This window comes from Schistocerca gregaria, chromosome 1, assembly GCF_023897955.1.
Source record: "Schistocerca gregaria isolate iqSchGreg1 chromosome 1, iqSchGreg1.2, whole genome shotgun sequence".
In the NCBI taxonomy this organism is placed as follows: domain Eukaryota; kingdom Metazoa; phylum Arthropoda; class Insecta; order Orthoptera; family Acrididae; genus Schistocerca; species Schistocerca gregaria.
This window is the reverse complement of record NC_064920.1, coordinates 1,004,011,437-1,004,036,635: the sequence shown is the minus strand read 5'-3', so window position 1 is coordinate 1,004,036,635 and position 25,199 is coordinate 1,004,011,437. Positions and strand designations below refer to the sequence as shown.

The 25,199-nt window shown below is 40.2% G+C and overlaps 1 protein-coding gene across 2 annotated transcripts in view; it reads right to left on the bottom strand.

Moving 5' to 3' along the window:
- LOC126278637 (moesin/ezrin/radixin homolog 1) overlaps window positions 1–16,081 on the bottom strand; it is an 83,654-nt gene extending 67,573 nt beyond the window's left edge. The window contains exons 1-2 of one of the 2 annotated variants that reach the window (XM_049978867.1): window positions 15,909–16,081; window positions 15,213–15,263 (exon numbers count right to left, since the gene is read on the bottom strand). In XM_049978867.1, the coding sequence (XP_049834824.1) occupies window positions 15,213–15,224 (12 nt within the window). In that variant the 5' untranslated portion in view covers window positions 15,225–15,263; window positions 15,909–16,081. Of the gene's footprint in view, window positions 1–3,930; window positions 4,100–15,212; window positions 15,264–15,908 lie in introns of those variants that run through there. The other variant, XM_049978866.1, reaches the window with a different exon arrangement.
- Between the last annotated feature and the right edge of the window lie 9,118 nt (window positions 16,082–25,199).

Here is a 25,199-nt window from a genome sequence, read left to right as displayed (position 1 = left end):
CAAAAAATTGACTGAAATGAAATAATTTATTTCCAATCCTGTGTCACAACTTAAATAGTAATACAACTTCATTTGCTTTCTTTTTGCTAAGTTTCTACTTGAAATCTTTGTTCGTACGTTTTTAATTAATTTCGAAGTAATTTTGTTTTATCACTGTTCTTTCATCCGTGTTATTGCGTTCATTATAAGTATTTCTCATTTTGCTCCAATTTCGTTTTACTTATAAACCTTTCTTTCATTAGTATCTTCATCTGAGTTATTTTGCCCATCGTACGATAGGTATTTCGGTTGTCTTAAACATTTGTATAATAATTACAATGTAAAAAATTGCACATCTGATAATGAAAAATTTATTTTTCACATTAATTCACGGTCAACAGATTATTTTGTCTTGTGTAACTGATAGATCGGAATTTTCAAATGTAATATTACAATAGATAAATTCACATTCACAAAAATTCTGACTGGAAAGAGGTAAAAAAAATTTAAACAAATTAAAAAGTTCATAGGGCGATTTAATTAATGTGACAAAGGAATAGAAATAAATTACATTTAAACCAATTAACTGAATAAAAATGACGGTCAAAGTCATTTTGAGAAAGATTTTAAATGAAAAATCTTGCTGGCCCTGACGAGATTAGATACGACAAAGCCCTGCATGTGACGCTATCATATACACTATAGGAACCAGACTTTTGTTTAACGTTATAGTGCAGCACGCAAAATTCCGATACCGTTCAATTACTCGTAAACGAGGGCCCACCAGTGTTAACGGCTGCAGGGTGCGATACCTGAGATCTTAACCTACATGACCATATTTTTTGTTTCAGAAAGTCTAGACCATCGCTCTGAATCCTTTTCATACTGGCTGCATGTGGAACCGCCTGAATCTACTTCTGCAGTCAAGCCTTTGCTCCTTTACAATGTCTACAATTTTGTTGTCTTGGTTTTCAGTCAACAGTGGTTTACTGAACTCTCCAAGATGATATATTCTGTGCAAAGCCTCTTCATCTTTGAATAATTACGCTCTCTTCATCCATCTGAACCTGCTGAGTATTCATGTCTAGGTGCATCTTTATAATTTTTTACGTTCCACACTTTCGTTACTCAGCATATGATCTTTTAACCAATCCTTCATTTAGTGAAGTTGTTCCATAAAGTTCGTGTCTTCTTGGTTTGATTGAGTCCTACCTCATCTGTTATCCAATCTACTCATCTGATCTTTCAGCATATACCTTATTTCAAAAATCATATTACTGTTACTACTTACACTTCTATTACACTACGAAATCCCAGTCTTCTCGGAACATAGCCACGTTGCAATTAAAGAGAAACTTTTGAATAAGTTGGCACACTTATGATCCGTGAGGGTCTTGCTTTTACGACTGGCATTAAATTTGCGTTTCCCTTCCAGTGTAGAGGATTGTACTTCATTCTGTCCACGTCAGATAATGGGTCTCACGTCAATGGAAACACTGCACACTGCCACCACAAGGTTCAAATTCCCACCAATATCCATAACAGTGCTCCACTCCAAGGCTATTTACCTCTAGTTAAAAGAGGGGCACCAAGTCGAAAACGACAGCTCTGAAGTAGTGCACTGAAGTTCAGTAACGCGTAAGTTTAATTATGCAGCAACATCACAAAAATTATGTCACACAGAACCACTTGCAAAGTGAAGCCCACCAATCGAGATTGTGATCTGACCTACATCAGTATAAGGTTCAAATAAGAAACAACTGCGACAGTAATATTTTGACACCAACTGAGTAAGGTCCGTTAAAAATTTATTCTTTGGTAACGCAACAAGCGGCTCCAGCCATCACCTGGCAACAGCTGGAATTCTGCGGATCACGTCGAGTTTCTTTGTGCTCCTCTCGTAGCTCGCCGTTCCTAATGACGTCATGTGTCGCGTCTGAACCTAGACCTCGTTACCTCATACGACGACCTCGACCACGTTTTACGTAAGATGAATAATGCTTTGAATCCTGAAGTATTACTCAACCACATGACTTTACCAATGAATGAAGGTTAACGTTAGTCTTCTGCCTATAATGGCACACCTCCACACACGATATGCCCCTATTTTTAACACATGTCATCCTCGCTCGTCTAGGAAAAGTATGTTTTCGAAGAAAGTACAGCAAGGAATCTAGCGGAAAGTTTCGGTTCTTTTCCTATGACCTTACGAGATTTAAAGTGCTATGCGTTCCCTGAAATGAGCTCCCAAGAAACTTTGAAAATAACGCTGCGAAGGTTTATCGGAATAACTTCTCAGCAAGCAGAACTATGTTGAAACAGAATTAATCCTCTGGGCAGTTAGACTTCCACAACTAGAGTAAACAGTAACCTTTCAAGAACTATGTACTAATCAGAACACAGTAACAGCAACTGAGTGTTTCCTACCGTTAATCAAAATTTTGAAGCCCAGTTTTCGATGTCTGGTATTGAAGAGCGACATGACAAGTTCTGAAAAGAAAATTACACCATTTGACACCACGTCTGACCGATTACATAAGTGATGCACGATAATGTGGGCAACATCTCCATTTCGTATTTAACAATGGAAGCTTATAACAAAACGTAAGTGCGAGGGACCCATCTCTAAATTCTTCGTTCAGATAACGGACCAGGAAAATTAAAAGGCTGTCATTAAATTTTTACTGAGGAAATAGGATGTGAGCCCAGAAAATTTTTGATTCTACATCTAAATCCATACTGCGCAAGCCACCTGACGGTGTGTGGCGGAGGGTACCCTGAGTACCTCTATCGGTTCTCCCTTCTATTCCAGTCTCGTATTGTTCGTGGAAAGAAGGATTGTCGGTATGCTTCTGTGTGGGCTCTAATCTCTCTGATTTTATCCTCATGGTCTCTTCGCGAGATATACGTAGGAAGGAGCAATATACTGCAAGACTCTTCGGTGAAGGTATGTTCTCGAAACTTCAACAAAAGCCCGTACCGAGCTACTGAGCGTCTCTCTTGCAGTCTTCCACTGACGTTTATCATATCCGTAACGCTTTCGCAGTTACTAAATGATCCTGTAACGAAGCTCGCTGATCTCCGTTGGATCTTCTCTATCGCTTCTATCAACCCTATCTGGTACGGATCCCACACTGCTGAGCAGTATTCAAGCAGTGGGCGAACAAGCGTACTGTAACCTACTTCCTTTGTTTTCGGATTGCATTTCCCTAGGATTCTTCCAATGAATCTCAGTCTGGCATCTGCTTTACCAACGATCAACTTTATATGATCATTCCATTTTAAATCACTCCTAATGCGTACTCCCAGATTATTTATGGAATTAACTGTTTCCAGTTGCTGACCTGCTATTTTGTAGCTAAAAGATAAGGGATCTATCTTTCTATGTATTCACAGCACATTACACTTGTCTACATTGAGATTGAATTGCCATTCCCTGCACCATGCGTCAATTCGCTGCAGATCCTCCAGCATTTCAGTACAATTTTCCATTGTTACAACCTCTCTATACACCACAGCATCATCTGCAAAAAGCCTCCGTCAACTTCCGATGTCATCCACAAGGAACTGCGGAACTTTCACGTACTGTGTGCAACATGGTTACGCACAGCTGAATAGCGTTCATAACGCATACAATAGTCTGGAGAAGGCTACGTGCTATCTAGTAGTAGGTGCCTAATGAGTTACGACAATGAAAGTACGAGACAAATTATTTTTTACTATTTAAGGTATTCTTCGCAACTCAAGTCGAGCTAGGAAAACCAATGACGTCGTTAATTGTTCCGAGAAAAAAAACTTGAGATGCCCCGCCCCCTTTTCCTACACACACACACACACACACACACACACACACACACACACACAGAGAGAGAGAAGAGAGAGAGAGAGAGAGAGAGAGAGAGAGAGAGAGAGAGAGAGAGAGAGCGAGCGCTTTTTGCAAACATGGCTTACCACTTTTCCGCCGGCAACCATGTTTTTCTAGAAGTCAGACGTGCACACAGAAGACAAGCTCGGCCAGAACTGAGCAAGAGCTCCACCCGAACATCAACCGGGTGCACAGGCGCGGGAAGAGACTGACCTTGCTTCGTCCGCTCCACCAATAGAAAACTGCCCCAGCGATGTTGGCCAATAGCGACACAGCTCTGGCGTGACTTCATCGTTTTTGAAGCGCGACAACCACCTGTTACGCCTGCCTCTAAGCCCTCGCTCCAAAGAATGCGAGAGGGGGGAGTCCTATGTTGTACATTTGGCAGCAACGAAATTAGTTTTTATCCTATAACTAAAATGGATTATTGATCCGATACCAGAAATAACTTCAAGGCACTTCAAATGTATGTACAATTGAAACTAACTGCAAAATGTTCGTAGTTACAGGAAATGAGACCGCAACAGGAATGGTTAACGAAGGTATGATTCATAAATAGTAAGAACGAGTGAAATATTCTGCCTCTTTTTCATGTATTGAGTCCCAGACGTCTTTCCGGAATTATATATGTTTCAGGCACGTAGATGTCACCGACAAGAGATTTGTTTTTCTTGAACTCTACAACTCACTCACTAAAAATCAACAACCGTCTGCTTCACTTGCTATTCACAGAATGTTCATTCACACTAAAGTGTTAAAGAACGTTTCTTACAGAAAAATCTTTAGCAGCAGTGCCCTTGTTACGAAGTTTCAATTCAAAACTTTGAACACGGCATTCAACATTTTGCTGCTGCTGAATTTCAGTATTTACCTGCTGGAAAAACGTTCAGCACAAGCTCTAAAACTAGTTTGATTTCCCTATTGTTTCCAACTTCCACTTGTCCTATAACCCGAAGATTTCCTTGTAAATAAGTTTTGAAAATACATTTACATTGCTTCTGAGAGATCTACATGTTATCAACCCTTTTTTTATCCTGGTTCATTACATAATTACTTCAACCTACTGTCACACCAGACACTAATTGTTTTCCTGGATACAACTGTAACTATTTGACTGACCAGTAGAACTAAACACTAGTTTGAATCTTCGTCTAGTCATTCTAAGGCAAAGGCAAATTAATTTTTTTTTCCTCAAGAGTATTTCAATTTAACATTCTTCCTTTAAAACTCACTTGCCACAAGCCAAATAATCTTTGTATTATTATGCAGAGACCTCTTCTCAAACCAGAACATATCACTGATGGCTTGGGACACTGAAGAAGCGCACTGTGATGAAAGTTATAGTACGTTAATGCAGAAAGAATTCAGGTCATCTGAGCAACTTTTTACTGTGCTGTTTCCAATTAGGGTCCAACCAATAAATTATGACCATGTTCATCACTTGTCACAGTTCCCATGTTTATCATTCTTATCAATAGTTACCAAACAGTATGAGGCTATATATCCCATGGAAGGTAGAGCACAATGTAGAACTCCAAACAAATCACTGACAAGACTTGTCATGAGAGTTTTACTCTCATGCCAACAAGCATGTAGAAGATGGTCTAAGGATTTTATAAAAGCTACCACACACAAACTCACATGACCATAAATACTTCCGGAATTAATATATAATAAAATTTCAGTAGAAATCCCTTCTTTCAGATTGTATGGTCACTTGTACATTAATGAAAGTGATCTCTGCTGATGGACTTTCAATTTAAACAAAGCAGTACTGCAAGAGTCCTAACAGTACTATTAGAAATAATGCAGGTAACTCCAAAATAGAACAATATTACGTAGTATTGTCATCTTTGTTTTCAGTTCAAGAACTTTTCTTCAACTCTCCAAGTTGGTCTATCCTATCTGATTAATTACTGCAACCTGCATCCATTTGAATCTGATTATACTCATGCCAAGGTCTATATTCACCATTTTTACCTCCCACTCTTCCATTATCATATGGACTATTCCTTGATGCCTCTGCATGTTTTCTAAGTGATCCTCTGTTTTAGTTAAGTTGTGCCATAAATTTGTTTTATTAAATTCAGCACCAAGTCAATTATTAGCTCTATCCATCTAATCTTTTGCATTCTTCTATAACATTTCAAAAGAAGCTATTTCCTTCTTGTCTGAACCACTTATCTTCCACAATTCTCTTCCTCAGAAGACTACTCCAGACAAATACCTTCAGAGAAGACTTCCTAGCACTTAAATTTATATTAGGCAAGTTGTGTCACCCAGGTATTTATTCCAATTTTATTATCTTATTTGCCCCTCACCTTCCTTCCATCTCCACCTTCCTGTTCCCTACCCTAATTATCCCACCCCCTCAGAAAGACTGTTGGTTCTTAGCTCCACAGTATTTATTTCCAGACAATAAGTAATGTCTACTGAGTTTGGCTGAAAGCTATTCAGGGGTTTAGAAGTTTATCTGTGCAGTTTTCCTACCTGTATCTCTAGCAAATTTTGCCCTGCAGCTTCATCTTTATGCAGCTCAATGTTTATAATGTTGTACTGCCAGAACTGTCAAAATGATATTTAGCAGGTACATCCAGTAATATATGTGAATACTTTCTGCAAAGTGTGGCACGAATACAGTTGTAAATAAGTAATCAAAACCTATTTATGCAGCAGTTTTACTGCATGAATAGCAAAAATGTAGGTGATGAACTTCAATCCTTCCATCACTTTTGAGAGTCGTCAGCAAGACCAGTGTTTTAAAAGTTTGAAATTGTGTGGAACGTCACTTTCAAGTCCCTACGTACACTCATTCTCAAATACTGGATAAATAAAGTTAGGGTATTTGCACACTGTTGACACTCCTTTTCACCACACCCCTTTTACAGGTAGATGCTTCTACTCCCACTGCAATGCTATAGCCAGTATGCAATCTACACTAAGGTGGCAAAAGGCATAAGATAGCAATATGCACATATACAGATGCAGCAGTATCTAGTCGTCAAGGTATAGAAGGGCAGTGCATTGATGAAACTCATTTGTACTCAAGTGATTCATGTGAAAACGTTTCTGACTATCAAGGGTGCACAATGGGAAGTAACAGACTTTGAACACTGAATGGTAGTTGGAACTAGACACTGAACATTCCATTTCAGAATTTGTTACACAATTCAGTATTCTGTGACTCCGTGTCATGAGTGTGTCAAGAATTCCAAATTTCAGGCATTACCTCTCATTATGGACAATGCAGTTGCTGACACTTCACTGAATGACAAGAGTAGCAGCATTTGCTTACTTTAGTCAATGCTAACACTGCACTGCAATGCTGCACAAAATAACCACATAAATCAATAAGGGACATGCCAAACATATCCATTAGTACAGTGTAGTGAAATTTGGCATTAAAGGGCAATGGCAGCAGACAACTGATGAGTGCCTTTGCTAACAGCTTGACATCACCTGCAGTGCCCCTCTTAAGCTTGTGACCTATCAGTTGTACACTAGAAGACCAGAAAACTGTGGCCTGGTCAGACGAGTCCTGTTTTCAGTCGGTAAGAGCTAATGGTAGGGTTTGGGTTTGAGTTTGGTGCAGACCCCACAAAGCCATGGACCCATGTTGTCAATAAGGCACTTTGAAAGGTGGTGTTTGCTCCATAATGGTGTGGGGCTTTGTTTACATGGAATGGACTGGGGCCTCTGCTTATGTTCAGCTACAGTGAGGCCATTCATGGACTACATGTTCCCAAATGATGTAATTTTCACAAATGACAATGCATCATGCCACCATCCAAAACTGCTCGTGACTGGTTTGAAGAACATCCTGCACAATTCGAGCAAATGTTTTAGCCACCCACATTGACAGACATTAATCCCATCAACTAATTATGGGACATAATCAAAAGGTCAGTTCATGGGAAAAAACCTGCACCGCCAACACTAGATGTAGCATGGGTTGACTCGTTGAGTCCATACCATGTCAAGCTGGTATCTTACACCTGGCAAAAGGAGATCCAACAAGATATTAGGAGATATCCTATGACTTGTCACCTTAGTCTATATCCTCCATCAGTTATTGTGCTGTCCAAATAGCAGAACTCTTAGTTTTTATGTCTTGTTTCCTGATTTAATTCCCTAAACATCACCTGATACACATGTGGAAAGCCTGAATAAGCACAGCCCTCTGCAAGATGTGCAGGAGGAGCGTTAATAGTGTTCTGGAAGGAATCAACATCATTATGGAACCATGCTGTGCAATGACCAGCTGTGCTATGTTCCTGAGTTGAGGATTTATGGCACAAATAACCCAACTGATGTGGCACTCAAAATTCTGACCGGATTTAAACCCAGTCAGCCAGGGAGTACAGTAAACTTTTTAACTACAAGCATACTGTGAGCAGTGTAGTGTGGCATACTGCACTGTCCCACTGGTAGATGCCATCATACCACAGGAAAATAAACTGCATATAGGAGCAAACAAGGTCCATAAGGATAGATGCCTACTTGTGTTTATCTGTCACACCTTCCACAATGAATGTCATGCAGAGACTGCCATGAAAATGTTTCCCAGGCTATAATGCTCCCTCCTCCAGCCCGGACCATTCTGACGATCGTTGCAGGGTGTTTGCTTTCACACGTTTCACACTATACATACCCATCTGTCCATTGGAGCATAAAACACGATTCATCTGGAAAGGCCACCTGTTGCCACTCAGTGGATATCCAGTTGCAGTATTAGTGTGCGAATTCCAGCCTTCGTCACCAATGAACAACATTAAGTATGTGTGCATGAACCAGGCAACTGCTGTTAAGGCCCATATGCAGCAATGTTTGCTGAGTAGTCATTGAGGAGACCCATTACTGATAGCCCTGTGGATTCATCTGCACCATCGGGTTACGTCTATTCACTCATACCTCTCTGAAACCGTCTTTCACATCTTTTGTCTATACATCACAGTTGCCTCGACACTTGTTTTACACAGCACCATTTTGCCATGCACAGTATACTTTAATCTTTTAGGCTTGTGAATAGTTTACTAACTTAGTCATTTTAGAAATGCTTCTGCCCTCCATCTGAAAACCAATGTTTCAGACACAAGATAAATTTATGTTTCCACATTATGACAATGCTTTCACTGTTTATCTGTGCCCCCGCCCCCTCACATGCTTTATATATTCTCCACATAGTGCTGTCACCTGTTGTCTGAGTGGACATTGCATGTTGATGTCTAACACTGGCAGGTACATTTATGTGACTGGACCATGTAATTCCACTATACTTCATTGCCTTTGGTTGCTTTTGTCGTTTAAGACTTTCCATTCCATTCAACTACACTTACAAATCCTTTGCAGCCTGACAATTGCAAACTACAAATTTTTATTTCTTTTCCCTGAAGTTTAATTCCTAGTTCAAATTTCTAGATGATTTCCTTTAGTGTTGGCTGAATGTACAGACTTAATAAAATTGGCGATGGGCAACAACCCTGCCCCATTCGCTTCAACCACTGCTGCTTTTTCATGTTCAATTGTTGAGCAGTAGTCAGATTTATGTTCAGGTTCTAAAAACCTTTCAATCCCTATATTAAAACCCTGTCTTCAAAATTTCAATAAATGTAGTCCTGTCAACAGTGTTGAAAGTTATCTTTATCTACAAATTATGTTCATATCTGCCTTTTTCCACCGAGATTTTAAGATAAGAAGTGGGCAAGTACTGCCTTAAGTGTTCCTACATTTCTCTGGGACCCAAAGTGGTCATCTCTCAGTAAATACTTCGAGTCAGTATTCTAAATTATCAGATGTATATACTGAGAACAAACCGAATGACTTTTGCAGATGAGAAATTTCTAAGCTCTAACTTTTGTGTCGTGGGTAATATTGACAGTTTCCTCTCCAAAATCTGAGAAGTTCCCATTCAGTAATCGATCTTGGTACCACAGTCTGAAAAAATGAGTGGTGCACAGAAGGGTGTAATAAGTTTTGTGTGTGTGTGTGTGTGTGTGTGTGTGTGTGTGTGTGTGTGTATACATTTTGGGAAAAGGGGAGGGGGGGTGCCCATCTGTAAATCAATGGGTCATCTTTAACAATGAGTAGCAATCTATCCTTCACCTATACTGTTGTCTACAGAGTTTGAAAATAATAACATCCATAAGTACAATACAAGAAGGGATAATGACTTACCACTGACAAGCTGTACTTTAAGTGTAAAACAGTCTCTCCACCTCCTAACAAGGACACCACAATTATAATCCACAGAATATGGAAATAACCAACCTACTTCAGCAATTAAAGATCCACATATCTGGGCTGGTTGGCAACAATGTAACAGCATTCACCACCATAAATGAATGTGTCATTTAAAATACATGCAGACCCTAGGGAAGTACTTCCACATACTTCAAGTTAATTTGCTGTCTCTAAGACAACACACTTCATTGCAAAATATTTACATTTCTCAGACTGATCTATGTGCAGCAGGACAGGCCTGACAACCCGTGTTTGTATGAAAATTAGAGAAATGATGTTATAACAATACAGACCTCAGTGCCCTTATTCCCACAGAAAGACTAGTATTTTTCTGTAAAAACTCTGCATCAATTGTGGCTTAGCAACTGCTAAAAGAATAATGACAGCTGTTAAGGACATTCAAAATGTTATGTCAATCTTGTTTTACCACTGAACTTCACTACTCTGGCTGGCCTGTAACAGTTAATAAGCAATGCCACCATGTACATAAGGCTACATGCTATAAAACTGCACTCTTACAAAAAGCCTCACTTTTTAAAAATCAAACTCACCCTCCTCTGCGCAGCTGGATCACAATGAAAAACTGAAGTTTAAATATCTTAAAGGAATGTCTCTCAGTATACACAATTGGAAACTTTCCCTGTTCAAACTTTTGCATGATACATTTAATGTCGACCATTCAGGTATAACAAGAATCTCCAACCCATTACTTCAGTCAAATATGTCAAGGATAATCTTGTTTTATCCCACCCAGAAAAAATCTTGGGAGGTACAAGAAAGGATGGAGCACAGTGTACTCAAGTTACACCAGTAACAGGCAACTGATCTTTTACAAACGAACTTATTAATTACAGCCTGAACTAGCCACAAAATGGTGGTTCAAGCAATACCTCCACCAGCTACTCTGCTAGATTACAATGTTTAGTTTCAAGGCTTAAAATTAATCTTACACTATTCAGTAATCTCCCACATTATCTCAAGGCACCTTTCTTACCATTGTAACTGAATTGCCATGCAGTGCTTTGCACAGTAGTTATGTAGATACCACAGCCATTTTCAAGGTATCATAGTGATTAGGGTCTAGACTCAATTTTTTACTTCCCACATCTTTGCCTAGGCCTAAGATTAATAGAAATGTTGGAGTTTTTCCATAACTCCCATACTTAACAAGTAATGTCAAAGCTGACAATCTTTTTCCTAGCAACAGTACTTGCTTACCTTCACCCACCTTATGCCAGCAACCATTAATCATTGCTGTCTACTAAAGTAGTAACCTTACCAATATAATCCTGAAATAAATACCTCTAGTCACCAATCAGGTAACGGAACTAAGGATTCAAGGCTGGCATCAATTTTTCATTCAATTCAAATTGACTGCTATGCAAAGCCATTCTTTCTACCTTTCACAATGGCTTTACATTTTTTCACTAACTTAAGACATTCTATTCATATAACTTCTGCAGAAACCACACCAATCCACACAGCCTACCAACTGCAAAAGCAATAATGGTTAAGTCCATAAAAGTATGGTAGTGAAATCTCTGAACTGTCTACTGAGAAGCAAAGAGTGATGAAACATTTTGCACTGAATGGAAAACTTGGTAGCCCAAATCGTAAGCTAGAAGATGCAAATAATCAAATAAAGTACTGATTTAAATATCTCTGCATAATTCACTTTCACACCTTATTGACTAAATTTCTCCTTATAGATGAGCCGAGAGTTTCAAATATTGTGTACATCTTTTATTCACTGTTTTAGCCATCAGTATTTGCCCACTCTGGTTCACAGACTTGTGTAGACACTTCCCATCCCATATATTACTAATTTATTGAGTACTCCAAGTCTGCAAGGCTGACTGCCACACATGGGGCCCGGGATCAATTCCTACCTCAGTAATTTTATCCATTCGGACTAGGTGTGTCGTCATCAATGCACAAGTCACCGAAGTGATGTCAAAATGACTTTCGCATGACATTCAACCTGAGGCATGGTCTCCTGGCTAATAATGCCCTACACTGTTTCATTTTAGTCTGTCTAAATCTGTGGCTATTCTTTTCATAATTAGGGACAGCAAAGCAAAAACTTTCCTTGTAACCACATTTCACTGATTACATCTATATTTGTCATTTCACCAGTTAGACAACTGGCAAAGGTCAGGGGCACGCAAATCACTGAAGCGCCTTCGAACTGAAGGAATTTGACAAGGCCATTGTGCCTCAAAATTATTACCACTTTATCTTAAATTCCAACTTGCTTTAAATGTATAGCCTACCATCTAATTGAGATTATACCCATATTTCAGGAGCATGTTGAACCACATTAACAACAATGTTTATACTTTTCATTTTAAATATTACAGGAAAATGCAAAGCCTCACAACTAGATTAATTGCACGAAGCATCCACACTACTAAAAAACAACTATAAAACTGGATGACTTTTTACAACTGGAAGTTATTACCTAGGTATTTATGTAACTGGATTTTCTTGTTCATACCCAGTTCAGAAAATAAGCCCCGGATATCTCATCAGCATTTGCCGTTGCACAGTTTGCAGCACATTATGGCTTTCCATTTCAAATAATGCTGAATATTTAACAACTTAATAGGTACAAGAACTATAACTGAATTTAGAATTAATTTTCATCCTGCAGTGGCATGCGCACTGATCCATGTGGGACCAGGTCTCAAACCTGGTATCTTTGCCTTTCACAGGCTATTCACGTACAACCCACCTTCAGAGCTTCAAGACTGCCAGTACCTTATCTCCTACCTTCCAAAGTCCACAGGATTTTTGTTGTACAACATGCCACACTAGTACGCTTAGAAGAAAGGAACACAGTTTTAATCTGTCAGGAAGTTTCAATGTAACTCAGTTTCGTACGAGGTTGCGCCATCATATGGAGCAACTTACCTTCCAGCAGGAGAGAAAAAAAAAAAAAAAAAAAAAAAAAAAAAAAAAAAAAAAGGAATTGTGAGAATGGCAACAGATTAGCATTTACTTAACAATGCTAGTTTTATGCAACTGGGAAATACATCATATACATTTGTACCCAACTTTCACCTAATCACCACCAAAAGTAAGATTAACAAGTTATAGATATCACAAATAACTATGTATGCTTTAGTCTGCAGCTCATTTACCTAAATCTGGTACAAACTACCCAATAACCCATACATTTATTGTCAAACTGATTTCCGGATTTTTATTGGCAGTATTCTTCTAATTATCTTTGTTTTCGTATTTTTGTCGGACACGTTACCTGCCAACGAAACAGAGCAACTTTAAATTTACAGGACATGTCAATTTGACTTAGGCTAATTCAAATATTACCTGACAAAAATCTGATCAGCAACTACAACTTTCCACCCTTAGCAAAACTCTGCAGAGAGTGGTATTACATCGGAATTGCACTGAATTTAAACCTTCTGGCACATTAAAAGTGTGTGAGACATGTTGACAGGTGATAAACTTGCTTGAGTTGGAAAATCCAAGGAAAGTGATACGAGAACTGACAATACTTTGCCACAAGCAAGACTTTTCTCCATCATAAAAACAAACTGCAATGTAAAGACAGAAAACTTAATAGATATTGCATATATCAACTATTTTGGCAGACATTAAGAATGTATATCACAAACTACAAAAAATGGAAGACAGGCAACCAGCAAAGCTGTAATACACGAACTGGGATAAGCTGAAACCAGCTTTAATTGTGAAATAAAAGTGTGGTAAAAAAGTCTTCAGGCAGACCCCTTTAAAATTCCACATCCTCTAGGCAGGATTATGATATTTTAGTTGGTAGATATTTTCCAGCACTTTGGTGGTGACTAGGTGAAAACTGTGAAAGTTGGGCACAAACGAATCTTATAATGTATTTCCCAGTTGCATAAATATTAGGATTATTAGGTAAATGCTAATCTGTTGTGTACCACTCACAATTCTTTATTTTGTTATTGCTTCCTAGAAGACTGCCAGAACAGTACTACTCCCCACACAGCAATCAACATGCTACATAAGAATGTTTGTCAGTCCCATGGTCTAACAACTTACTCGGGCAGCAAGCTCTTCGTTACAATGGTTAGCCTAAGAATTTTCAGCAACTGTGATGACTTTCTAGTCCCCTTGCAGAGATCATGGAAGAATCAGTCCTTTTCATATCAATGCTATTCTCTTGGTATCCACTGCCATAAATGGTGAGAATTGTGTACTGGCCCAAACCCTTACAGTGTTCATACTTTATTCACAGTACAATATGCAGTCCATCATATGTACAAGACTAGTTGATTGATTTGTCTTGTGTGATGTTTTCAAAAATTAATTAACAGATAAAAAAGTTAGGTAAATATTTACGAGATTTACATCTCTGGCTACACGAAACGCCCACAGGAGAATTTATATCAACATCCATACTCCGCAAGCCACCTGACGGTGTGCTGTACCTCAGTTTTGTAAGTAACAGTGGTTGTGGTTCTGTCATATGTTAACTTCCAATGGTGCATAGCGTTTTACAAAACTGGCCAATCCCAGTTCTACTAACATGACTTAAAGAAGTAACATTTTTGTTCACAATTTAGAAATCATTCATCCCTGAGCCTTATCTTTCCCATTTCACTCCCCAAATGCTTTTAGTGCAGTAAACCATGCTGTCGGTGCTGGCATCTGATAAAATCAATAAGCATTACTCTAATGTATCATTACCTAATTTAGAACTAGACCAATAGGATATATTTCTTTTATTAATTTTAAACACCCAGAGCATGTTTTATGCAACTAGTGTGGCTACCTGCCTGCATCACTACTTATTGCTATGAAAATTTGATAGTCATGATGCCAAAATTATAGCTTTTAAAATGAGGTCTCATGGGTCTTGGTTCTCTTGCTTCATGAGGCCACATTTTAAGTAGCATTATTAGAACCAACACTGGAATCTGATAAACATTTGGGAGTTAAGTGTTGAGACAATTGCTTCTTTCCTCAAGAGCTTTCATTCTGGAAGTGTAATACTTACTACCTATATTAAAATAACTTCGCATCCATATCATCCTTTAATATTTTTATTAAACATTACATCATGAAATAGTGCTATAATTCTTTTATCACATTACATTTCAAAAACGGTACTCACTGATTTCGGCATTTTTACTGGCTCGATTTGTCTGCAGGTGAAAGAAAGATCCTGTGGAAAAATGTCAATTCTTATTACACTTGACATACATGACATACTTCCCTATATCGTTAACAAAAATGTCAAAGCACTGAAAAAGTGTCTAGGTGAATGCTTAAAGAACTACAATTACGGAAACACACACAAACAAGAATTGCTGGTTCTCTGCAACAACAACGTTAACCATTTATTCAACATCTCACCAAGTAAAATTCAGAGTGGAAAGGAGAGGAAAAAAAGGTTACGATGGAGCCGCTAATATTAAAGCGAAAGCACTATTCCAGGACAAATGTTCGTGATGTTTGAAACATTTAGTGGTAAACAACATAAAAACTAAATAGAACCACCACTACATTTACATTTCTTTAGCGCCTTAAAAACTTGTCTGCAGACCTGTCATGTGACAGGGCTACTCTTAAAAGTTGCACGCTGTGATATTCTTGTCAGGGTTATAGAAATTCATGCCACCACTGTAACAAATCGCGAGACCTGATGCCCTGCCTTCAATGCATGGCCTACCTTTCGCAAACTATTTATCACGTTAAAATTCCTTGGTGCACAAATTTGACGGATATAACCTGCTAGTATAGTACAACAAATAGACCTTCACCTTCGAAACAGATAAACTATTTAAGAATGCAAACACACAACACTCACCACTAATCAACTGTCTTCCAACAGCGGTATCTTCACTCTACACCACTCCCTTTCACAACTTCAACTATCCGTATCACGTCACGTTGACTGACACCTCACACGTATAAAGATGGCGGTTCAAGGGTGTGGCGATCTTTGGTACGTCTCCACTGCTTACTACCAAAGATTAGTATGAATGTGATGTATAGATATTCGGTATAATCAAACACAGCAAAATATCATCAATTAATTACTCTCGCTATATTGTCTTAATACGTTTTCATACATTAGGGAAGTAGTGGAAGGTCTGTTCAGTTACAACAATTTGAAGTGATGTAGACGTACTATTTGGCATCTCATGTAGTTCACTGACTTATACAGCATATTGCAGACGTATTATAAAATAAATACTCTTCTACGGAACCAAAAAATAGAGTTTTGCTCTTCGTTTACATCCAGTTCCTTATAGATGGAGCATTAGCTAAGCTGGACAAAGACACTTTAGGAAAACACGTTTGACTTGTTGACACCAAATTGGCATGGGGCTGAAGTGACTCAAAGGAACTATGGAACGTCTAAATCAGAATACGCGAATGGGGATTTACAACGTGCTTCTTCTGAACACAATACCAGTCCTTTAAAAATTGTACAATTTCACTCGGTTTCTATGAAAGATAAAATGAAGCACAAATTTCAGAATGTTGTTGCCCATATGCAACGATCTGTCTGCGCAAATGTGTAAATCGCTTCAAATATGGTGTCTTAACACGACACAAGTTTCAATCTATTGCTCGCCCGCCATGTGTCGGCCTAGAAAAGAAATTTCAGGTTGTCAGAACATCAAATTTCATTTCATTTGTTCAGAAACTTTGGTCATGGGGAAACACCATTACGTCTGTGTTCGCTACCTGTGTTGAAAAAAAAGTGCAGGAAACAGAAAGATACATCAAAATGGTCTGAGGCAGAATAAGCGTAGACAGTTTTCGCATATAACTTCACTTCGCTAGTTTGTGGGCAAAACCAACGACTCAGATGGTTCAAATGGCTCTAAGCACTATGTGACTTAACATCTGCGGGCTTCAGTCCCCTAGACTTAGAACTTCTCAAACCCAACTAACCTAAGGACATCACACGCATTCATGGCCGAGGCAGGATTCGGACCTGTGACCGTAGCAGCAGCGCGGTTCTGGACTGAAGCGTGTAGGACCGCTCATCACAGCGGCCGGCAAACCAAGGACTGACATAGTTGTTTGCGGATGGATTTGGAAACATACGAAGGACATTTCATTAATAATGCACAGCTTGGTGTTACTGTGAACTGTTTGAAGTAACTACAATGATAATTTCGTCAGACAGACACTATGTGATCAAAAGTATCTGGACACCCCAAAAGCATACGTTTTTCATATTAGGTGCATTTTACTGCCACCTACTGCTTAGGTACTCCATATCAGCGACCTCAGTAGTCATTCGACATCGTGAGAGAGCAGAATGGGGTGCTCCGCGGAACTCGCGGACTTGGAACGTGGTCAGGTGATTGAGTGTCATTTGTATCATATGTATGTCTGCGAGATTTCCACACTCCAAAAAGAAACATCACTAGGTCAACTGTTTCCTATGTGGTAGTGAAGTGGAAACGTGGAGGGACACTTACAGCACAAAAGCGTACAGGCCGAGCTCGTCTGTTGACTGACAGAGTCTGCCGACAGTTGAAGAGGGTCGTAATGTGTAATAGGCAGGCATCTATCCAGACCATCACACAGGAATTCCAAACTGCGTCGGGATCCACTGCAAGTACTGTAACAGTTAGGTGGGAGGTGAGGAAATTTGGATTTCATGGTCGAGAGGCTGCTCATAAGCCACACATCACGCCAGTAAACGCCGAACGACGCTTCGCTTGGTGTAAGGAGCGTAAATATTGGACGATTGAACAGTGGGAAAACGTTGTATGGAGTGACGAATCATGGTACACAATGTGGCGATACGATGCCAGGATGTGGGTATGACGAATGACTGGAGAACATCACCCGCCAAAGTGCATAGCGCCAACAGTAAAAATAAAATTCGGAGGTGGTGGTGTTATGGTGTGGTCGTGTTTTTCATGGAGGGCGCTTGTTGTTTTGTGTGACACTATCACAGCACAGGCCTACATCGATGTTTTAAGCACCATCTCGCTTCCCACTGTTGAAGAGCAATTAGGGGGTGGCGATTGCATCTTTCAGCACGATCGAGCACCTGTTCATAACGCACGGCCTGTGGCGGAGTGGTTACACGATAATAACATCCCTGTAATGGACTGACCTCCACAGAGTCCTGACCTGAATCCTGTAGAACACCTTTGGGATGTTTTGGAACGTCAACTTCGTGCCTTGACTCACTGACTGACATCGATATTTCTCCTCAGTGCAGGACTCCGTAATACCGGATATAGACTGGGACACTCAGATGATTAGGACAGGTGGTAGGGACAGAGCATCGAGTGACATTATACTGAGTCCACTATCCGAAAATTACCTCGAGCAATTAAACAGAGATTCGACTCTTGGAGATAAAATCTTGGACCTACTGATAACAAACAGACCCAAACTTTTCGACTCTGTAAGTGCAGAACAGGGAATCAGTGATCATAAGGCCGTTGCAGCATCCCTGAATATGGAAGTAAATAGGAATATATAAAAAAAGAGGAAGGTTTATCTGTTTAGCAAAAGTAATAGGAGGCAGATTTCAGACTACCTAACGGATCAAATCGAAAATTTCTGTTCCGACACTGACAATGTTGAGTATTTATGCAAAAAGTTCAAGGCAATCGTGAAATGCGTTTTAGACAGGTACGTGCCGAGTAAAACTGTGAGGGACGGGAAAAACCCATCGTGATTCAACAACAAAGTTAGAAAACTACTGCGAAAGCAGAGAGAGCTTCACTGCAAACTTAAACGCAGCCAAAACCTCTCAGACAAACAGAAGCTAAACGATGTCAAAGTTAGCGTAAGGAGGGCTGTACGTGAAGCATTCAGTGAAATCGAAAGTAAAATTCTAAATACCGACTTGGCAGAAAATTCTAGGAAGTTCTGGTCTTATGTTAAATCAGTAAGTGGATCGAAACAGCATATTTAGACACTCTGCGATGATAATGGCATTGAAACAGAGGACGACACGCATAAAGCTGAAATACTAAACACCTTTTTCCAAAGCTGTTTCACAGAGGAAGACCGCACTGCAGTTCCTTCTCTAAATCCACGCACGAACGAAAATATGGGTGACATCGAAATAAATGTCCAAGGAATAGAAAAGCAACTGAAATCACTCAACATAGGAAAGTCCACTGGACCTGACAGTATACCATATCGATTCTATACAGAGTACGTGAAAGAACTTACCCCCCTTCTAACAGCCGTGTACTGCAAGTCTCTAGAGGAACGGAAGGTTCCAAATGATTGGAAAATAGCACAGGTAGTTCCAGTTTTCAAGAATGGTCGTCGAGCAGATGCGCAAAACTATAGGCCTATATCTCTGACATCGATCTGTTGTAGAATTTTAGAACATGTTTTTTGCTTAACTCGCTTTATTTGTTCATGAGGCCCAGAAGATATTAGATACAGGCTCCCAGGTAGATGCCATTTTCCTTGACTTCCGGAAGGCGCTCGATATAGTTCTGCACTGTCACTTGATAAACAAAGTAAGAGCCTACGGAATATCAGACCAGCTGCGTGGCTGGATTGAAGAGTTTTTAGCAAACAAAACACAGCATGTTGTTCTCAATGGAGAGACGTCTACAGACGTTAAAGTAACCTCTGGCGTACCACAGGGGAGTGTTATGGGACCATTGCTTTTCACAATATATATAAAAGACCTAGTAGATAGTGTCGGAAGTTCCACGCTGCTTTTCGCGGATGATGCTGTAGTTTGCAGAGAAGCTGCAGCATTAGAAAATTGCAACAAAATGCAGGAAGGTCTGTAGCGGATAGGCACTGGGTGCAAGGAGTGGCAACTGATCCTTAACATAGACAAATGTAATGTATTGCGAATATATAGAAAGAAGGGTCCTTTACTATATGATGATATGATAGTGGAACAAAAACTGGTAGCAGCTACTTCTGTAAAATATGTGGTAATATGCAAACAGAACGATTTGAAGTGGAATGATCATATAAAATTAATTGTTGATAATGCGGGTGCCAGGTTGAGATTCATTGGAAGAGTCCCTAGAAAATGTAGTCCATCAACAAAGGAGGTGGCTTACAAAACACTCGTTCGATCTATACTTGAGTATTGCTCATCAGTGTGGGATCCATAACAGGTCGGGTTGTCAGAGGAGATAGAGAAGATCCAAAGAAGAGTGGCGCGTTTCGTCACAAGGTTATTTGGTAACCGTGATAGCGTTATGGAGATGTTTAGCAAACTCAAGTGGCAGACTCTGCAAGAGAGGCACTCTGCATCGCGGTGTAGCTCGAATATATTGCTTTCCCCTACTTATACCTGCTGAGGAGATCACAAATGTAAAATTAGAGAGATTCGAGCGCGCACAAAGGCTTTCCGGCAGTAGTTCTTCCCACGAACCACACGCAACTGGAACAGGAAAGGGAGGTAATGACAGTAGCACGTAAAGTGCCCTCCGCCACACACCGTTCACTGGCTTGTGGAGTATAAATGTAGATGTAGATGTAGAAGAATGGGTTACCATTCCCCAAGAAACCTTCCAGCACCTGATTGAAGGTATGCCTGCGAGAGTGGAAGCTGTCATCAAGCCTAAGGGTGGACCAACTCCATATTGAATTCCAGCATTACCGATGGAGGGCGCCATGAACTTTTACGTCATTTTCAGCCAGGTGTCCATATACTTTTGATCACATAGTGTACTTCGAAGCTTGAGGAAGAGGCAAGTGATTTTGTTTTTCGCTGTGTATTCTAACATAAAACTGGTGAAGGATAGAAATGGACCCTGCACGGGCGTCAGGAATTGTGACAGTTGGAGACCAGAGGATGTACATGAAGATCGAAACTTTACACGGGGAAAACTCGATATAAATCCACAGTGCGTTAAGTGAAGTTTGTGGTCAGTTAACAGTGGTCCATAGTATAATTTCACGTTGGGCTAATCGTTTTCAGGATCATCAAGACCTGGAAAGCCGAAAACGTCAACAGATGAACGACGTGTGAAACATATGGCAGATGCTCTTGAATAAGATCGCAGTGTGACTTATGAGGAACTCTCTGAAGACACAGGGATTCCCCAACATCAGTACTCCTCGTTCTGACAAATGATTTGAATAAGAGAAAAAAATTTGCAACATGGGTCCCATACTGGTTGACTGTTGAAGAGAAGCAAAAACGCCAGGACATTGCAATATTGCTCGAACAACGCTTCGACTATGAAGTTCAAGGATTCTTGTGTTGAAATGTCACTGTTGGTGGAACATGTATTAGAGACTCTGAAGTAGAATTGAAATCACAGTCTAGTGAGTGGGGGGATTTCGATTTTCTCAGTCAAAGCTCAAGCAAATGATGGTTTTTGCTCGCTCGTATAGTGGCAATGATGTAGGCAAAAAACTACGCGAATGCATACAGGAAATGTTGCAACATTCTTCCTACAGCCCAGAATCAGTCCACCAGACTTTGACTTGTTCTTGAAGTTGAAAATGATACACGTTGACGTCGTTATCTTCTCTGCAAGAACTGTCTACCACTATTACCGGTTACCCTAGCCAATCGACGTATCAACGGAAGTAGTGTCTGGGATGGAATAATAGAGTTTCCAAGACAATGGGATTCAGTCATAGAGAAGCGGGAAGATTATACTGAAGGACTGTAAAGTGATGTAGAAATAATTAGCATTATTTATTAAATGTCCCTTGGGAGAGCCAGTCCTGACAAAACTCTGCCGTCTGGTGAGCAAGGTGTATGAAACAGGCGAAATACCCTCAGACTTCAAGAAGAACATAATAATTCCAATCCCAAAGAAAGCAGGTGTTGACAAATGTGAAAATTACCGAACAATCAGTCTAATAAGCCACAGCTGCAAAATACTAACACGAATTCTTTGCAGACGAATGGAAAAACTAGTAGAAGCCGACCTCGGGGAAGATCAGTTGGGATTCCGTAGAAATACTGGAACACGTGAGGCAATACTGACCTTACGACTTATCTTAGAAGAAAGATTAAGGAAAGGCAAACCTACGTTTGTAGCATTTGTAGACTTAGAGAAAGCTTTTGACAATGTTGACTGGAATACTCTCCTTCAAATTCTAAAGGTGGCAGGGGTAAAATACAGGGAGCGAAAGGCTATTTACGATTTGTACAGAAACGAGATGGCAGTTATAAGAGTCGAGGGACATGAAAGGGAAGCAGTTGTTGGGAAGGGAGTAAGACAGGGTTGTAGCCTCTCCCCGATGTTATTCAATCTGTATATTGAGCAAGCAGTAAAGGAAACAAAAGAAAAATTCGCTGTAGGTATTAAAATCCAGGGAGAAGAAATAAAAACTTTGAGGTTCGCCGATGACATTGTAATTCTGTCAGAGACAGCAAAGGACTTGGAAGAGCGGTTGAACGGAATGGACAGTGTCTTGAAAGGAGGGTATAAGATGAACATCAACAAAAGCAAAACGAGGATAATGGAATGTAGTCAAATTAAGTCTGGTGATGCTGAGGGAATAAGATTAGGAAATGAGGCACTTAAAATAGTAAAGGAGTTTTGCTATTTGGGGAGCAAAGTAACTGATGATGGTCGAAGTAGAGAGGATATAAAATGTAGACTGGCAATGGCAAGGAAAGCGTTTCTGAAGAAGAGAAATTTGTTAACATCGAGTATAGATTTAGTGTCAGGAAGTCATTTCTGAAAGTATTTGTATGGAGTGTAGCCATGTATGGAAGTGAATCATGGACGATAAATAGTTTGGACAAGAAGAGAATAGAAGCTTTCGAAATGTGGTGCTACAGAAGAATGCTGAAGATTAGATGGGTAGATCACATAACTAATGAGGAGGTATTGAATAGGATTGGGGAGAAGAGAAGTTTGTGGCACAACTTGACCAGAAGAAGGGATCGATTGGTAGGACATGTTCTGAGGCATCAAGGGATCACCAATTTAGTATAGGAGGGCAGTGTGGAGGGTAAAAATCGGAGAGGGAGACCAAGAGATGACTACACTAAGCAGATTCAGAAGGATGTAGGTTGCAGTAGGTACTGGTAGATGAAGAAGCTTTCACAGGATAGAGTAGCATGGAGAGCTGCATCAAACCAGTCTCAGGACTGAAGACTACAACAACAGCAACAATATAATTACAGTATCTTTTGATGCTCATAACACCTTGTATAACACGGAAAAATAATTTTATCAGGAGAGCAATTTTTTCCTCATGAGCATCCTTCTCAACAGGAAGAGGTAACAGTGAGCTAGAATGTTCTACTGCAATTTCGAAACAACCATTGAGTGAGGTCTTACCCAACAAATGTGATGCTATTCATGTTGTCCTGGAGGAGATTTCATGAAGATAAATAAAGCATCTCAATTCTGTAATATATCAATTCTGACAAGTTATGAATAATAATTTACAGCTTTATACACGCGTTAGAAACAATAGGTGTGGCCACTGAGTTATAGTTTAGTTTGCTTCTGAGTCGCGATTTTCAGTTCGTTGCTTGAATCAACCAACAACCTTTTACAGACTTTTGCGCCATTCTAAACTCTAGTATGGGATTTACTGTCTGTCTCGAACATTTTACTGAATGTACTGTGCCTATAGCAGCACTATTGTTTGGGTTAGGAAATGTCAATTTTAGTTCAATGTTTCTGACCGCTCAAGTTACAGCCAGGAACGGGCCTGTTTACAGTGAGTTATGCTCTCCAGCAGTTGCGAAGTAAAATAGAGGCCACAGGAGCGTAGAACCGCCGGAAAAAGTACACGAAGTGGTTTGCATGCTGCAAGTCACATCCAGAATGTGACCACTGGCCAGCCTAAGTGTTATGAGCACGTGATGCAGAGTGGCGTGTTTAGCATAACAGAGGCACACAGCGACATATAAATAGATGCTGGTTCACTGACAAAGCATTTAAGTGTGGCAGCTCTCCTGGACGGCGGGGAGTGTCACACCACCGCTACACACAGCAGCAGATAGACCGCCAGCTTTCTAGTCCATGGCAGGTCCCTGGTTCCACCCTCTGAGGCCAACGAAGGGTCCGCAGACAGCCAGCGGCAGGCCAAGCCATGGCTCGCTACCACGGCAGACTTATTGGCTCCCAACACACGCCGGAGGCATCCTGAAGCGAGGGCCGCAGATTCGGACGTCGGATCGCAGGCACTTGTATTCGCTCGTGATCTGAACCATGACATCAAATAAGCATGCAGTGGGCTGCCTGTGGCTCCCAGAGAGTGACGCTGATGCGCCAGGGGCAGAGACCACTAAATTGGCTGATGTCGACGCAACTCCTCGCCTGTACAAGGCTGACACACAGCGGGTCACTGCACGGGTCGCTTAGGCAGCCATTCCGCGCTAAGCCATTTTGCAGACAGCGAAGTGATGTCCTCAGCATTGTGGGACCCAGTGATGCAGACCGAGGGGAATGTGGCACTGTAGTTGGAAACACTAAATCACTTGGGAAGCTTAGATGGGTCTTAATATGGTGCCTCCTACCTCTTCCCACTACATGGCGGGTAATTCGACAGTTCACATATAATTCACTCGTGTTACCAACTGTCATTTTAACAAGTAAAACAATTGCAAGAATTCCTATGTCCCTGTAGACACTGCAGCAATATCCTCCATTATCAGCTTATCACAATTTTCTGGCTCCATTTGTCTTTGTTGGGTTGGTGCATAAATTCGTAGCATTTTTGTTTTGCATGTTGTTACTCTGGTTGGGGGGCTTCATTTATTGATTGCTATTTTTTATTTAAAGTTTACTGTTGCTGTTTGAGTTTACATATTGTCATTTTGTTAGCTGGAGATAGTGAGTGGAGCTATGGACGTTAGAAAATGGACAGCCAAGTGGAGAAATCAGAACATTTCCATTATATTCTTCGCTCGAGTTCAGTAGAGGCAACCAAAAAATTAGCGCCATATATGGGGATAATGTCACTGGACAAATCATAGCGAGAAAATGGTTTCCTCGTTTTAAGGAGGACTGTTTCGAAAATACTGGCTCCCCATGTTCAGGACGACCTTCAGGGTTTGATGAAGGTCGTTTATACACATTAGTCCACAATCATCCACGTCATTGTAATCGAGAGCTGGCAAATGTGATGAACTGTCATCATTCCACCATCGTGCAGCATTTGCATGCAGTGAGGAAAGTTCAAAAATCGATTATGTGAGTAC